The sequence below is a fragment of the Petaurus breviceps genome, unplaced genomic scaffold, assembly GCF_028583685.1.
Source record: "Petaurus breviceps papuanus isolate PSGF00001 unplaced genomic scaffold, PetGlider_PUasm1.0 90903, whole genome shotgun sequence".
NCBI classification, from domain to species: Eukaryota; Metazoa; Chordata; class Mammalia; order Diprotodontia; family Petauridae; genus Petaurus; species Petaurus breviceps.
In genome coordinates, this window is record NW_027187376.1 from 4,483,147 (window position 1) to 4,501,740 (window position 18,594).

The 18,594-nt window shown below is 37.9% G+C and overlaps 1 protein-coding gene across 1 annotated transcript in view; it reads left to right on the plus strand.

Annotated features, from left to right (window-relative positions):
- ABCA12 (ATP binding cassette subfamily A member 12) overlaps positions 1 to 10,496 on the plus strand; it is a 239,402-nt gene extending 228,906 nt beyond the window's left edge. Inside the window, exons 50-53 of the mRNA XM_069075204.1 lie at positions 520 to 612; positions 2,381 to 2,486; positions 4,490 to 4,627; positions 6,961 to 10,496. Of these exons, the coding sequence (XP_068931305.1) occupies positions 520 to 612; positions 2,381 to 2,486; positions 4,490 to 4,627; positions 6,961 to 7,068 (445 nt within the window). The 3' untranslated portion in view covers positions 7,069 to 10,496. The remainder of the gene's footprint in view (positions 1 to 519; positions 613 to 2,380; positions 2,487 to 4,489; positions 4,628 to 6,960) is intronic.
- Positions 10,497 to 18,594: the final 8,098 nt, after the last annotated feature.

Sequence of the window (18,594 nt, forward strand, 5' to 3'; positions counted from 1 at the left end):
GTCACCCCCTTACTCTTTAATATCAGATACTCTTAATTAATACTCTTAATAAAGGTTTTCTTCTGTTTCTCCATAGGCATGCTCACTTCTTAGAGAACCAAGAATCTGCAGGGAGCAGGAAGATCCAATCCCAATGAGACTTAGGAGCCTTATGGGGATCAAGAAACTATTAGATTTTAAATTGGAAAAGCAAAAGTTAGAGGGGAGATACAAAAGAATTCTTTGGGGAAAACCTTGAAAAGATGAATTGGCAAGTGTTGAAAGAACTAATAGACTTATGTGAAGAATCAAGGACAGGTTCTATTTGGAGGTGATGATAGCAGCAAAAACACAAAAGTGGGATCAAGTAAGATAATGGATTAAGAGGCAGGTGGTCAACATAGCAGAATCATCACAATTTCAAAAGTCCAATAATGAAGTAATTTTTTTAGCTCATTAAAAGACACAGATAATCTAAGTTGAATACTGAATTATATCCCTGTTATAGAATACTGAAGATTTTTCTGCTTTGTTTTTCAGCATGGAAGAGTGTGAAGCCCTCTGTACCAGATTGGCCATTATGGTGAATGGAAGGTTCCAATGCATTGGTTCTTTACAGCACATAAAAAGCAGGTTAATAACCAATAGATTGTTTCTTAAATGGATCTAGATATGTGCTGGGTTCTGCTTCAAGGATTATATCAGATGCCTATTATATAATGAATTGAGAAAATGGAATGGGAAAGCCAATTATTTGAAAGAAACTATATCTTTCCCAAAAATTTAAAAAATGCTTGCTTTGGGTTTATTTTACTTTTAAAACCTGACAATAGGGAACACTCAAAGCTTATAGAGATTGGTTTTTCTCATGATATATTTGAGGAAAAAAACATATATATGTATATACATATGTACATACACATATACATGTATGTATGTATATTGTGTGTGCACATGCGTGTGTGTATACTCAGGAAGCCGACCAAGGCATTTACGCTGTTATTTTTAACTCTGATTGAGTTGAACTTTGACAAATACATTAAATTCTAGACTTGACAGCATGTTAATTGCCATTTTGCCCAGCCCTTCCACAAATTGCTTTATAGTTTTGTTACATTTGAAGCCTGTAAGGAGGAGGCGGGGTGGGGAATCTTATGTGTAAAAATAAACACACAGAGAACCTTATTAATACTAAGCTATACTAAAATTGCTAACCTATGATTACCAGAGGCTTTATATGTATGTGAGTGGGCAGGAAGCTAGGTAGTACTGTAGCCCACAGTGACTGGCCTGGAGTCAGGAGGACATGAGTTCCAAATTTGAGCTCAGAGACTTTATAGCTGTTTGACTTTAAGCAAGGCACTGAAAATCTGTTTGCCTCAGTTTCTTCAACTGTTGAATGGGAATCATAATAATTCATCTAGGGTTATTGTGAGAATAAAGTGAAATAATATTTGTAAAGTGCTTTGCAAGCCTTAAGGCACTATATATAAATATTTTCTACCATTATTATTACATATATGTTCATACATATATATGTATATATACACATATGTGTAAAAATCAAATTTCAGAATATTTCTTCCTACCCTATATTATAACAATACCACCTTCCTATAGCATAAGATGACATTCATCAGAGAGAAGAGAGAATGAAAAAGGGCCCTCTAAGTCCTGGCTTTGCGGACTTTATTGTTCTTGCTATTTATGTTGAGTTATACCCCCAGAGACAGCTTAGTTGGTGTTTGTTTCCATTGGAAGTGCTGATAGCAGCAAAGATACAGAGATGTGAACAAATAAGGTAAAGGGTTAAGATGGAGGTGTGGACATAGCAGGAAGGATGCAGTGTTGGACATTCCTGAAAGGAGGTTAATCCTGCTTTCATATGTTTTCTATGCTCCTCCATGAGATAAAAGGAGGTATTAAAGAGTCATCATCTGCATGTCATACAATTCTAAAAGTCCAATGAAGAAGTCACTATTAATTGAAGAAGGAAGAACAAAACTACTTTAACTTCCTCTACTGGTGGAATTACTTTCTCTCTAGGGATGTGCCTTTCTAGTCACTAATTAATACCTTCAAATTAAAAATGTCAACTTTATAACTGATGTGGAAAAGTCAAGAGTTTTGTGAAATATTGATATTTCCTAAATGTAGCTTTTATTCGAAGATTATGACTGTGTGTAAATATAGATGAATTTTTAAAATCATGTCATTAGAATATTTGCAGGTCAAAATCTAGTCTGATTGTCCTAAAGGGAAAGAAAACACCTTTTTTTAAAGGAAAAAAATGTTATGGTCAGTTTGCAAACCATTAAATCATTGATTATCACCTAGTTTTCCAATAAAAAGATTTCACCAAAGCATTGTTCACATCACATTTACCGATTTTTCCTTCTAGATTTGGAAGAGGATTTACTGTAAAGGTTCATTTTAAGAGCAGTAAAGCAAGTATGGAAGCCCTGACACAATTCATGCAATTACACTTCCCGAAAACATACCTAAAGGTAAATATGTTATTGAAAAGAGGGAGATTTCAAATGGGATATAAACTTGGGAGTTGATCAGATAATGAAAATATGAGCATGGACTTAGAGAAAGAAGTCCTGGATTTGGCATCTACAAGTTGTATGACTTTGGGTAAGCCGCTTAATCTTAGTTTCTACATTTGTAAAATGGGAATAATGATACTTGACCTTATAAAACTGTTATGAATAGAACAAGCTATAAACTGTAAAGCCTTATGAATATAAACTATCAGTATTTATATTACATAGTAAATATTTTCACAAATGTATAGAAGCCAGAGTTTTCAGCTTGTGGTAAAAATTGATATGAATACCCCAACTGGAGGCAGAGGGAAGATATTAGGAAATGGGATGGTGATTGTTGCCTTAATTTGCATGCATATATAATATCTATCTAATGCATATGTAAATGTGTATGTGTATGTACATATATGTATATATCTTCATGTGGAGATGTATATACACCTATGGAGGCAGTCAGGTCACTCAGTGGTTAGAGTCCTGGACTTGGAGTAAGGAAGAACTAAGTTCAAATCCAGCCTCAGGTACTTACTAGCTGTGTGACTTGGGATGTGTCTTAACCTCTATTTGCCTTAATCCACTGCAAGAGAAAATGGCAAACTGCTCCAGTATCTTTGCCAAGAAAGCCCCAAATGGGATCATGAAGAGTCAAACATGACTAAACAACCAATCAACAACATACATATATGTGTATGTATATGTATATAGAATTCCATGTATATGTATATATATGCATGCAAATATATACATGTACCATATTTACTAAGTATACATATACCACTCATATATGTAATATAAATATATGATATATATGTTGTTGTTGTTGTTTAGTCAATTTTTAGTCGTGTCCAACTCTTCATGACTCTGTTTGAGGTTTTCTTGGCAAAGATATTGGAGTGGTTTGCCTTTTCTTCTCCAGCTCATTTTACAGATGAAGAAACTGAAGCAAACAGGGTTAAATGACTTGGCCAGGGTCACATAGCTAGTATGAGGCCAAATTGGAACTCAAGGAGATGAGTTTTCCTGACTTCAAGCCTGGTACTCTATCTACTATATCACCTAGATATCCATACTATACATATATATACATACATATACATACATACATAGAAGCTATATGTGTGGATGCTACACATATATACAATATATAAACATACACATACATCTATCTACATCTGTCTACATAGTCTTAAGAAGGTGACTACTTCAGATAATCATCTCAGTTTCATTACTTGGAAAAGGAGATATTCAAAGTGGTCTGGTTGTATCCTTATTGACTTATAGATCTTAAAAATGAATGAATATCTAACCATCTGAAGAAGTGAATAAATGATCAAAATGAAAATGTGCTAACATTCCGAGGGAGTATAAGAAATTGGACTTGGTCTTAAGTGTTGAAAGTAATACAGGCAAGAGGAAATGTAGTATTATCCAAGCATGAAAGAAGTAAGGAAATTGTTACAGAAGAATGGTGAATTTAGGACATTTCTCTTATTGTTTCTTGATGCAATTCTGTCAAATGATTTAAAATAACTGCAAAGAAAAGCCTGATATTATGGAAAAATTTAAAGATTTAAAAAAATTTAGTGTTGACAGAGACTAAAAGAAAGCAGCATGAAATTTCCAATTCTCAGCAACATTGAACAATTCTCATAGAAAGATACTAGTTCTAAAAGTGATGTCTATGGGATCTTGGAATGAATGTTTGCGTAAAGTTAATTGAGAGCACTTGATGATTTTCATTACCTTTTCATTTTGCTTTTTATCTTTTAGATTTTGTGAAAATGTTCATTTCATCTTTGTGCACTGTTGTTTTATAACATAGTCAATATTTACTCTGCAACATCATTTACTAGGGGGAACAATGTCTTCAGTTTCCTTATCCCTCACTAATGTTATGTCTAGACAAGTCAATACAACCTGACATCCCACAATACTTTATATTCCTTTGGCTCCCACAGGATCAACATCTTAGTATGTTGGAGTACCATGTACCAGTCACAGCAGGAGGAGTAGCAAACATATTTGATCTGCTAGAAACAAACAAGGCGGCCTTAAATATCACAAACTTCTTAGTGAGTCAGACAACTCTGGAAGAGGTAAGAGAAATGTTGTGATTTATCCCTAGAACTTCACATGTTGTTGAATATGAATGTTAATTGTTGAATGTTCCATTTATATCTTTTTAATGACATAGAATTGGGCTTTAATTAGACCAGTATCTTTGTATCTACAAATCCCAGTACAATTTTTGATCAATTTATATTTGAATTTGAAGGTAAAGTTATTTGTGGATTTTTTTTAATTATATGAAAGCAATTATTTCCTTAATGGACAACTGATGACTTTCAGTTCTAAAAATGCAGCTCCATTGGTGAGTAAATCTCCTACCCCTAGAATGCTTGCCATCCCTCCTCTTTCCTTATCTCTGCTCATTTGTATTGTTCCTACTCATCAAGGTTCAGCTTAAATACCATCTTCTTAATGAAACTTTCCTCACTCCCCCCAGCTGGAAGTGATCTGTCTGCACATCTTATAATGGTTTGCATTCTTCCTTTCAACTTACAATCTAATTTGTATGATCATTAACATATGTTCAAACATATCTTATCTCTGTATTGGATTTTGTGGTTCTTGAGAAAAAAAACCATTTTTTATCTTTGTATCTCCTCTAGTGACTAGCACAGCACATTGCATAATAAAACAAATTTTTGTTGAATGAACAAATGAATGAGAGAAGAGCGAGCAGGTACCTGAACAAAACAACAAGTTTTTATTTAACTTAACAAGTGAACTTGCAGCTAATGCTTTCCTTAAGTTTCCACTTGAAAGAATTACAAAATAAATGATCTTATTAGTCATTTTTATGGAGTAGAATCCAATCAATAGTGTAGGCAGGGATATGGAAACAGAATCTTTATCCAAATGCAGATAGATTTGTAAGATTGAGTCAATTGGGGTTTTGCAAAGAATGTTCTCCATTGACATTTGCATCATCTGTCTTGGTAAAAGTAAGGGCTTCATAGAGCAACCTTCAATACTGTTGCTTCCTTTTAATTTAGTATAACTTGCCCAGCTCAATGTTATGGAGAATCTCAGTGAATCCATCATGAAAATGTGGATGGAAAGTGAACTTTTAATTTTCAAGCATCAAGCATTATATTTTTAGGAATACAGTCCATGCCTCAGTGCATATGCATAGGAGGCATACTGAAAGAGTTTTATAAATTGAATTGAACCAATACCCCTGGAATTTTTTTTTTTAAAGCAATCAGGGTTAAGTAACTTGCTCAAGGTTACACGGCCAGTTACCTCTAGGTGTGGTGCTAAGTATCTGAGCCCAGATTTGATCCCCAGGTCATCCCAACACTGGAACCAGTGCTCTTACTCACTGAGCTACCTGGCTGCCCCCAAGCAATTGGGGTTAAGTAACTTGTTCAAGGTTACATGGCCAGGTGTTTCTGGATGGGTGCTAAGTGTCTGAGCCCAGATTCCATCCCCAGGTCATCCCAACACTGGAGCCGGTGCCCTTACTCGCTGTGCTACCTGGCCTCCCCCTCGAATTTTTTTTAAATAATCTGACTTTCCCTTTATCCTCAGTGCATACAGAAATTACTGATGCTTCCATTTCATTTTTCCATAGGAGATATTGACTTGATACTGTGAAGTTTAATTTCTGTCTTTTCATCTGGGACCTTCCATTATTCCCTCAACATCAATACCCTTTTCGTTCCTCCTCCCCCCCCCCCAAAAACCCCACAGTATTAGCCAGCATAATGAACTGTTTTAAAAATTGTAAAAGACCTGGTTTTGCTTATAGATGTTGATTGATTGATTGAAGAAAAGAAATAATATTGAAATATTAAGACATAAAATGACCTGTGACCCTGGTGAAATTTCCATCAGGGATATAAAACATGGGAAGATATAGACTGGGTCCTCTTGACTCATCTTGGCAAGCAGTCATTTTAGAAAATCCAAATTTAATTAATTAATTAGCCTATTACATAAAAATTACATGCTTAATTGTGGGAGCTTAGACTCCGAACAGTACCTCCTTCAGTTCCTGATTTCCTTTTAATTGACATCCTTTTATTCCAGTTTTATGTGTTTTTAAACATAAAATATTAATGTTAAGTACCTGTTTATGGTTAACAAGAACCACTTGCATTTTAAACAAGAAAAACTTCAAACCTGCTAGACTAGCCCACATTTTAGGCATAGCCTATAACACATTCATAATTATTTTATTACTAGTTAAGATAAACAATTTCTAAAAACCAGTATCTTGAACATGTATCTGTGTACCTCTTGCGTTTTCTTGGAGAAGCACTATGCCTAATTTCTTGTGTGCATGTATTTCTGTGCGTACCCCCTACATTTTATCTAATTGGACCAGGAAGTGACCATTTGCTTTCCTTTGAAACAACAGGTTTTCATTGACTTTGCCAAAGACCAAAAAGCCCATGTGAACTTGGAAACCAGCAGCCAAGGCTCCAGCATCAGTGGTGATTCTCAGGATGAGCACCCTGAGTCTTAGCGGCTGGACAGCTCCACTCCCACCTGCTCACTGATGGTGCATTCATGATGAAAAAAACAACTGAAAAAGCCATGTCCTTGTTGTATCTTAGTGTTAAACTGTTCTGTTGCTTGAAAACTTAGAAATGTAACTGAACTGTGGAGTCAGAGAAGCCACATGCACTGTCACTGTTGGAGGAGCATATGCACATAGGACACTAAGAAGGGTAATGTGTTTTCTGTGAGGCTTCTCAAACAAAATGGAAAGCGGATTGAGAGAAGATGATGGTGTCTTCCCTCATTCATTTAAATGTCTAAAATAAAGCATAAGAGATGTAGTTACTAACTGTCTAAAAACCAGGGTAGAAGAAGAAAACTTGAGATAATGAGAGATAGAGAAATGTCTTGCAAAGATCTTGCAAACACAATAGGATGGGCATCTTCTCCAAAGAATGAACCCACACTAATCCGTACTAAGTGAGGATCAGATTCACATAAATGCCAGACTGTAGCCACAGAATGGATGCATGGCACTGTACCCTGATAGGCAACCCCTACACCTGTTCATAAATGGGGATACATTGCCCCCCACAACCAAAAAGCACATTTCTGCAAGAATGGGACATAGAAGAATAGTTTACCCTGGTGGTAAAGAAAATATATGCCCATTTCAGACCTGTTGTCCCTGCCAATGAGGAAAATTAGGGACCCCCCAAAAAAATACACCATTTCAGGAAAAAAAGATGGCTGTGTCAACCAGGCAGATACTGAGCCCGGAAATGGGGAAAGAATTCATGTGCTGCAGGCAGGCAGTTTTCTTCAGCTATTGATGGAGCCATTTGGTACTCCTTTGCCCAGCCTTTGGGAAAGGAGGGCACATTCAAAGATTACTTTTAGCCAAAATGCACAAACTGAGTCAGATTATACAGATGGTTATGGGACAGGATCTTGATAATTCCTATTGTTAGGGTCCCCTATTAGGGTGTTTTCTATATATGAATTGCTCAGTGTAACATTTTGTATATATATATATAAAAGGATGCCAGTGTTGGCACAACTATTTCATTGTTGAAAATCAATAAACATAAAGTTAAAAAACAACAAAATACAGAGACTCATAAGCTATTTCTATTGTTGAGAGTTATCTCAAGGCCTAAAGGAACCAAAAGCAAAACTAACAGGACCAGAGAATCGTCATGATGAAGGATTTGCTCAGGAGCTCTGTCATCAATCTTAAAAATTTCAGCATGTGGGGCAGCCAGGTGGCTCAGCGAGTAGGAGCACCGGCTCCAGTGTTGGGACGACCTGGAAATCGAATCCCGGGCTCAGACACTCAGCACCACACGCAGAAATAACTGGCCGTGTAACCTTGAGCAAGTTACTTAACCCTGATTGCTTAAAAAAAAAAAAAATTTCAGCATGTGTTCCTGGGAGACATTGTGGTGCAGTAGAAAGCATTCTGGGGTTGGAGGGAGAGCATCTGGGTTCAAATACTACCTTTTCTACTTGCTACCTATGCTACTTGGCCCTCTCTGGATCTGTTTTCTCACATGCAAAATAAGGATAGTAGACTAGATGACCTCTAATTAATGACTCTTCCAGCTCTGAACCTTGGATCCTAACACTGAGGTTATGGAGAGCACTGTATTCAGAAATGAAATAATTGAGATAATGAGAGATAGAGAAATGTCTTGCAAAGATCTTGCAAACATAACAGGATGGGCATCTTCTCCCATAGTTTACTAGCTATGTGGCATAAGTCAAAGGGTTTCACTTTTCTGGGTCCCAATTGTTCATTTCTGCAAAAAGTATCTGGGAATCTCTGAACTGCATCTCCCAAAAGTATGTGCATTAGCTCAGAAGCTTTCAGTATGCCTAGTTTGTGAAAGGAAGAAACAAAGAGAGAGGGGGAGAAAGGGAGGAAGAAAGAAAGAAAAAGGAAGGGAAGGAGCAAGGAATGAAGAAGAGAGAAAGGAAGTAAGAAGGGAAAAAACTAAGACAGAAGAAAGGAAAAAAGTGGAGAGAGGGAGAAAGAGAAAAAGAAGGGGAAGGAGCAAGGAAGAAAGAAAAAGATAAAGGAAGAAAGGGAAAAAACTAAGAAGGGAAAAAGAAAACAGGAGAGAGGGAGAGAAAGAAAGAAAGAAAGGAAGGAAGAAAGAGAAGGAGAGGGAGAAAGGAAGAAAAAAATTAAATAAAGAAGAAAGAAAGGAAGTAGAAATCCTATAGAGAGACATGATGCAGTCTGGAGACCAGGTCTGCAGAATAAGATGCAGTCTGGAGAACAAGAAAGAGGGAGCAAAGACTATGAGGAATGTCTATCTCATGCCAGTGCCATATTATAAAATATTTCTCTTGAGTTCTATCTAAAATCTAGAATACACTGTCCTGGGGATCCTTGTGGAGGCCAAATCAGGAGGCATTCTCCTTCTCCCCTCATTTCCAAAAGGAATAAACAAAGTCTCTCCAATGATTCAGGATTGATGCAGTGAAAAGCAGCACCTCCCAAACACTGAGCCTTTAGCATTCCTCTGGCAAGAATTATCTTCCAGGAATTGAGATCTACTCTGCAACTGAAATGACATTGTCTTACCTATATTGTCATTTCTGCTCTAATGGACACATGCATTCTTAAAAATCATTGCCTATAGAAAACCACACAATAAAAACCATCAGGACTGTGGGGAAAATAAGGTTAGGGGCACAACACTCAAGAACTTCATCACTGTTTCATCAAAATTTCATTCGACATAAAAAAAAATTATAGGAATCTACTAAAAACAGTGACAGAGTGGAGCCATCCATAGTTTCTGGATGCTGTCTGGCCTGCACCCAGGTTCCCATATGGGCTAAGAATTGGCAAAATCAACAGCTATGGAGAGATGGCAGCCTCTGAAATGGTGGAAAATAGGGAGCATGGAGTGCATGAATAGGGACCAACCTTTCTCTACCCACAGCTCCTACTGCTTCAGAAAATATGCAATAAATATGGCACTTTATTTGGAAAAAAAAGACCTCAAGTTTGCTTGTAGAAGTAGGTTTCAAAAGGGTTGTAACTTGTGAATTGTGAAATAGTGCAGTTTTCTGCATTCTAACTGTTTCTTTTGGATGAAACGTAAATAAATAAACTCAAAATTCAAAATTTGATCTATGCTCAAATTGTTCCCTAATGTATCAATCACATTTGTGCATTTTCCAATCAAATGTTTTCGTAGAACTGAATCTCTACATGTCAGTCTCCTATTTGATGTAGTTCTTTGCTTTACATTGGGATATGCCAAGATACTTTCTACTGTGCATTTTTTTTTATAATCAAGGCTTATTAACATGTATTGAAACTATTTGTGCAGTACCCAGGCCTTGCATTGTCTACATTTCTAAAGTATTTGCAGTGATTTGAGTTGACACAATTCTCCAAATAAATACATTCACACTAGATAATGCTCACAAAAAGGAATTGCTTTATCTGAATTACTTGAATTGCCTAAAGACTCATCTAAATTTCATCTCTGCCTTGGAAATCTGCTCTTAAAGTAGTAACCTCAATCAACAGAAAACACAATTGGAAGAGTGGGGAAAATATATCCACGATGATCTGCTCCAATATATGGTTCTCCACCTCCTCCCTTCCAAGGAATATATCCATCTTCTCACCATGTTTGAGATAACTTACTGATGACTAAAAAGAAAAAAAAGTGATGGCATGAGGTCATCAATGAAAAGAAAGACTCCGCACGCAGCACTTTTTTGTGATAGCAAAGAACTAGAAACAAAGCAGATCCTTATCAACTGGGATATGACTAAAAAAAAGTCACTTGTTCTGAGAAGTATTAATGTTAAAATTAATCACCAAAATTGTTAATTGTTCAATGTGAATTATTATCACCATGATTGCTGTAATATAAAGAATATTACTGTTCAGTAAAAAACGATATGATGAATAGAGAAGATGGGAAGATTTACATGAACTGATACAAACTTAAGTAAGGAGAACCAAGACAACAATCTACAGAATGATTACAACATTGAAAATGAAAAGAACAACCACCACAAAACAATCGTAATTATGTTGCAAAAATAAGTATAGCCCCAAAAGAGACCGATAAGAAGCTACTTTCCCCTTCTCTTTTCCAGAAGTGTGGTAGAGGGGGAGGAGAAAGTTCATGGGTATGGAATATTATACATAACATCCTTTTTTCTATATTAATTAATTTTGCTAACTTTCCCCCTTCTTCCTCTTTTTAAAAGAGTCATTGTTACAAGGAAGAAAGGAAACAGAGGGATAGAGGGGGAAATCAAGATGATATTGAAACAAAAAAATATCAATTAAAGTCTTTTAACTGATATACCTCCGCAGGCCATCCCACCTAATGGAAAGATTATACTACCATGTTTCCCCGATAATAAGACACTGTCTTATTAATTTTTTGGACAGAAAAACACCAGAGGGCTTATTTTCAGGGGAGGGCTTATTTTAATGAACATTGACAGCAATTTTAATAAACAGGTAAATGTGAACAAAAAAATGTACCTTTATTCAATAATGATCATGTCATCTTCTTCAACAACATCGTCATAAGTGTCCATACCCTGAATTCCATCCTGGATGTCTTGCGCCTCCATTTCCTTCAGAAGAAGTGGACCCAATCTGTCATGTCCAGCAATATAGCTCTCTTTAAATGAATATGTCTTGTCCAGGTAACCTGTTCATAGTGCCTTGGCGACACAGCTGTCAGTAATTTTATCCCATGACTTCTTCACCCAAGTCACGACTTCTTGCAGACAGGGCTTCACAAAGTTTCCACGCTGATTTCTTTTCATTCTATTTTCAATGTAGTCATTGACTTCCATGTGCAAATGGTCCTTGAATGGCTTCTTTATTGCAATATCAAGGGTCTGGAGATAGGCAGTCATTCCTGCAGGAATCATTACTTGATCTATTCTTCTCTCTGCAAGGAAGTTCTTCATTTCTTTAGCGTGGTGAGTGCTGGCTGAATCCCAGACTATCAGACCTCTTTGGTTACCTCGCATAACAAGTGGCAGCATTAAATCAACCCACTTTCTTATAACGGCTTGTGTACACCAGGCTTTTTCGGTTTCAAGAACGTAAATGCCAGATACACGTTCAATCTTATCTTTCTTGCCCTTACTGATGATTAGAGGTGTGGCTTTCTTTCCATACAAATGAATTGCCAAAACACAGGTGACCCGTGCACTTTCATAGCCAGTGGTGGGAATGTTGATTGACGTTGCACCCCTGTGATGAATTGTTGTTTGAGATCCTTGTCCCATAAACACTGAAGTTTCATCCATAGCAATCATATTGCAGGTTTGGTACTTGGAAATGTCGATCCTATCAATAAAGGACTTGAATGCAAGTGCACGTTTAATAACTTCAGCATCTTCCAGCTTAAACAGTGTTGTTGATCTTCTTAGGGACAGTTCATACCTGTATCGTTGAAGGAAACCGTTCAACCAGTGTTGTGATGCTTTGAATCCTTCTGAGACCATTTCAAACTCTGGTGCCATTGAAAGGGCAAATGCTTGAATATCAGCCCTGCGCACAACCAAGGCCTTTGCTCTCCTGTCAGCAATACATTCACCAATGAGGATCTCCAAGTCAGGATATAAGGGCTGCTGACCTGATCCAGACCTGCGCTTTTTCCCTTTTCCGTCATCCACCTGTTGATTGAGGTTATTATAATCTGCTCTCCATTTTCTGACCATTCGAAGATCCAAAAGTTTTTCTTTACAGAAAACTGCAAGATTCTTGCCATGTGACTCCTCTACAATTGCTTTCTTATACTCAACAGTATAGCTCTTCCTTTTTGTACTCATGTCTGGGGGTCAAAACAGACAGAATAATAAAATTATGACCATCAGTCCTTCTTTTCACTCCATCATGCCCCCTGAGTTCTTTTTTCCTCCATCATGCCCTTTTTATCCTCCATCATGCCCCCTCACTCCCGCTTACATACCGGGTTTTTATGTTGTCCTGCTTCAGCTCTCCTCCGTGGCACTGCTCTCAATGGCACCAGCAAGCAAATCACTGGGGAAGAACAGGATGATGTGCTCACTGCTGCAGCTCTGATTGGATGCAGCTCGGAGCGCGGCGTGCGTTTCACCCGGGGGGGGGGGGGGACGGTGCATACAGAGGGTACCGTAATGTAGCGTGTAGTGCAGGGGATCACCTTCACTACAGTAGCAATCTCAATAGGGCTTATTTTCAGGGGAGGGCTTATTTTAGAGGAATCTTACACAGTAAGGGGAGGGCTTATTTTCGGGATAGGTCTTATTATCGGGGAAATACGGTAATCTGTTTGCCTTTTTTTTCCCCTTTGGAGGGAAAGGGACAGCCTACCAAATGGTACAGTAGGAAAAAAAATAGTTGGATTTAAAGTAAGAAGAATTGAGTTAAAATCCCAGCTCTGCCACATACTACCTGTATACTGAAGAAAGTCACTTAATCCTTTTGGGTTTCAGGGTCCTCACTTGTAAAATGAGGGAGAGGGTAATATATTAGATGGTCACTATGATGCCTTCCAGCTCTAAATCTACAGTCTAAGCTCCTGCCCCTAGGAATACAGAAGGTTTGTTAACTTATACTTAAACACTTCAATAAATATCATCAGTTTGGGAATTCCTTCCACTGGTAAAAATCTAGAGATCAATTGTTATATTTTCATCTTGCCCAGACAGGATGTTTGTCATGTTTTTTCTGCAAATTGAACATAGAAAATCTACTCTCACAATAGAGAACTAGACAGCACTCAACTTCCTCACTCTCACCACAGTGCCAGCCACACAGAGGATCCTAGATTTAGTTTTGGAAGAAGCTGGATAAGTCCTGTAGTTCAACACCCCCCCCCCACCTGGCCACCTACTTTGACAGATGTGGAAACTGAGGTACTGGGACGCTATGACTTGCCCAAGGTTACATCAGTAGTAAATGCCTGAGGTAGGATTTGAATTCGTTCCTCCCGTGGTGGGAAACCTGTGGCCTCCTAAGTCCCCAAGTGCCCTTTGACTAAATCCAAACCTCACAGATTTGTTCTGAGCCACATATGGCCTTGAGGCTTCAGGTTCCCCACCCCAATTCGAACTTGTCAGATGCCCTCTAGCCATATGTGTTCTTGACGTTACTTTTCCTGTACCTTCTTTGAACCAGGTCATCATAGGTAAGATGCTTCCACTTATTAAATCATTGCCATGTGTCCTTTCATTGCCCTTCCAGTCACCTGAGATTGTGATTCTTCTTATATCCATTTCCCAAAACAAATGGATGCAGGAGGGGGGAAAAGAAAGGATCCATAAATATTCCAACAGAGTATCACATTATTTTTACAACACTATTTGATACTATTGCTTTTTTTTGTAGTCTGGTGTTGATACAGAAATTTATCTAATGATTTTGTTTTAACATTTTATGCTCATTTGAGAAGGCTAGGACTTAAGACATTCTAGGATAAAGTTAATTGCTGGGGAAAAAATGTGCTAGTGGCCAACACTTTAATTTAAAATGTTACTGCTCCAGGATAAGATGCACATCATTAAAAATGCAGTGCATTTGGGGCTGCTATTAATTTTAGTAATGGTGGTGCCTTATAGGGTGGTTTTTTTTCTCAAGGAATTTAACAAATAGATTTGTTTCATTCCACATGAAATAACCTTTGCCTGCTAAAGGAGAGGTAGAATGATTATACCCATTTTATAAGTGGGAAAACTGAGACAAATAATGTGACTGCAGCAAAACCATACCTTGAATAGGATAGTAACTCACAATTATATGGAATTTCAAGGAGCTTTTAGCACAACAGCTCTAGGAAATAGGCAGCATAAATTATTATTGTCCTGATTTTACAAATGATGGAACTGAGCCTGAGAGAAAGGGAGATTTGGAAAGCAGAAAATTACAATAGAAAAGTTATTAACTCTGAAGTTGGATGATCGTAGGATCCAGAGATGGAAGGGACCTTAATATAACCCATGATTTTACAGATGAGGAACTGAGCAACCCAGGGAGGCTGTGACCTTCTCTTGTATACACAGGTATTAAGTAGCAGACTCAGGATTTGAACCCAGTACCTCTGACTACAAACCCTTCAGTCTTTCCACTGCATCATAGTGTTTACCAACCTAGGTTCAAATATATAATATTTGTTAAATAATAAATATATATATATATATATATAAATAATACACAAGATAGGATTGTGAAAAATAAATAAGATAAAATGTAAAAAGTGTTTAACACAGGGTCTAATACATTGTGGGTACTTAATAAAAGCTTGTAGCTAAGATGGCCTGGAATTAGGAAAACCTGAGTTAAAATCCTGCCTCAGACAAGTACCAGCTGTGTGATCCTGGGCAAGTCACTTATCCCTGTTTACCTCAGTTTCCTCATCTGTAAACTGAGCTGGAGAAGGAAACGGCAAAGCACTCCAGTATCTTTGCCAAGAAAAATCCAAATGGGGTCACAGAGAGTCAGACACAGGTAAAAATGACTTTAAAAAAATAAGTTCTTGTTCCCTTCCCTTTCTTCCCCTGCCTGTAAAATGAAGAAAAAGGAGGTTAGGTGGATGGTCAATTACCAATTATTTAGCCCTACTGTGCCAGGCACTGTGCTAACTGCTCCTTCAAGGAGGTCACTATCTAAAGGGGGAGATGACAAGCAAATATAAACTACAGGAAAAGGAAGACCTTGGAATTAAGAGGGGTTGGGAAAGTCTGTTGGGCAACTGGTGGCTCGGTGCTGTACCTGGAGTCAGGAAGTCTTATCTTCATGAGTTCAAATCTGGGTTCAGACACTTGCTAGCTATGTGACCCTGGACAAGTCACTTTACCCTGTTTGCCTCAGTTTCCTCATCTATAAATGATCTGGAGAATGAAATGGCAAACCATTCTAGTATCTTTGCCAAGAAAAACCCAAATGGGGTCAGGAAAAGTTGGATACAACTGGTGAAAAAAAAAAAAGATGACTGGACAAGGCTATAGGAGATGGGATTTTAGTTGGGATTTGAAGGCAGGAGAGCATTCCAGGCTTGGGGGACAGCAAGAGGAAATGTTGGAAGCTAAGAGATGGAGTGTCTTGTTTATGGGAAAGCCTGGAGGCAAGTGTCACTGTATCAAAGAATATATCTTGGAAAGTAATATATAAGAAGACTGGAAAGATCTTCGACTCTGAAAGCCAAGTGTAGCATTTTGCATTTGATCTTGGAAGTGATAGGGGACACTGGAGATTATGAAGTGGCGGGGAGGGTGGGGAGAGGGGGAGGTGGCATGGTTAAACCTACTTTAGGAAAATCACTGAATTAAGTTTGGATTGGAGAGGGGAGAAACTTAAGGCAGACCAATCCAAAATATATAGCACCTATTCTGTCAGACACTGTGCTAAACACTTTTCAAATCATTTATTCTATTCTCATAACAACCCTGGCAAATAAGTGCTATTATTTTCCCATCTTATAGTTAAGAAAATTGAGGCAAAAAGGAATCGTGACTCTCTCAAGATCACAACTAGTAGGAGTCTGAGGCTGGGTTTGAACTCTTGCCGTCTCTAGAACCACCCCCTTCCAGCTCCTGAGGTATGATCTTATGCCTTGCACCGGGTCATGCAATTAACTAATGGCAGAGCCTCCAGGCCTTCTGACTATGAGACCAGTGATCTCTCCTTCGTCTCATGTGGCATCTGCCTGCTATACATAGAATGTGTTCTTGGATCAGTGGCTAGGCTGGCCAGAAGAGATGGGACAGTCACTGGGAGCATTCCACTGTTATCCTAACCAGGCGGTTAGGTACCAAAACAATTTCCAAAATATACATTCCATCTGCTTCTGTCATAATTGCTCTACCCTTTCTTGTTTTCATGATACATAGTACAGACTATTATTTAATGTTGAATTTTCCTTTCGGGAGAAGCTTTGTCTCAGCTCAATCCGAGATCTATTTAAATCCTACCTAACATTTCAATTAAATACATTATGCTACTGCATCCATGAGCAAGAACTGCCAGAAAAAGCTGAGTTTCCATAGTAAATTGATTATTTACAAGGAAATGGAAGCACAAAAGTATATTCTCATCCCTGTAGTTGTTGCCAGTAGAAAAGCAAGCGGTTCATTACTATATTTCAGCAAATTATAATGTGCAAATTGACACCCAATTTGTTAAAAAACAAACAGCTTTTCTTCTTTTTTTTCCTGTAAACAAAAGGAAAGCAGTGTTAAAATATACTCCCTGACTACAGTATCATGGAGGAGTCCATGGAGTCAGACTTTTCTCTGACTAAATCATGTCTGCTGATACAATAACTATGGGCAGTAAAAGCTTATCATAATCGGGTTAGACGATATAACACAGGCATGAATCCTGTCCCCAGTGAAGGTGTTTTAAAGGGGCTTCCTAAGCCTCATTAATTTGAACTCCATTAATTTTAAAGTCCACTAAAGTCCTCTTTTGAAGCATCTAGCTAGAATGGAGGTGACCCTGGGCCTTTGAAGGCTGTGCTTGCAAAGTACAAGCCCTAGCAGCCTAGAAAGTTTGGGGAGAAACTTTAGGAAGGCAAGGTGGGATGGCAGCAAGTATACTGGTTATCTGCATTACCTTGGGATAACAGTAATAGCTAGCCTTTACATAGCTATTTAAGGCTTAAGAAACATTTTTATGTGTTATCTCATTTGATCCTAACAACACTCTTATGAAAACAACAACATCCCTATTATCCTTAATTTATATTATCTCTATTTCAGCTGAGGAAACTAAGGCAGGACAACATTAATTGACTTGCTCAGGGTCAAAGAGTTAGTAAGTATCTGGGGTCAGATTTGAACTCAGGTGTTCTTGACTCCAGGACCAGGAATTGCTGTACTTTCTGCCTGCCGCCAAGACAAACACATAGGCTGATCTGAACTATGGTTGAGCTGATTAAAGAAATGGACATAGAAGTATAAATAATCAAGTTATTCATTTGTCTATTGAGTTTAGTAATCTAAAGATGGTGCATTAGATTGAGGCTAGGCCTAAAGTCAGGAAGACCTGAATTCAAGTCTGGCCTGAGACTCTCAATAGCTGTGTGATCCTGAGCAAGTCACTTAAGCTCAGGCTTCCTCAGTTCCCTCAGCTGTAAAATAGGGACAACGATAGTATCTACATCCCAGAGTTGTTATGAAGATCTGATCAGTTAATATTTGTAAAGTACTTAGCAAAATGCCTAGCTCATAGTAGGTACTAAATAAATACTTGTTTCCTGCCTGCCTGTCTTCCTGCCTTCCTTTCTTCCTTAACTGGTGGCACAATGGATAGAGTGCTGAGCCTGAATTCAGATTCAAATCTGGCCCAGACACACTTACTAACTGTGTGATCTTGGACAAGTCACTTAACTTCTGCCTCAGTTTCTTCAGCTGTAAAATTAGGATTATAACACCTAACAGGGTATTAGTAACACCCCACAAAAGGAGGATTGTTGTAAGGATTAAATGAGATAATATTTGTAAAATGCTTAGCACATACTAGGTGTATCACAAATGTTTTCTTCCTTCTAGAATGGTGAAATAA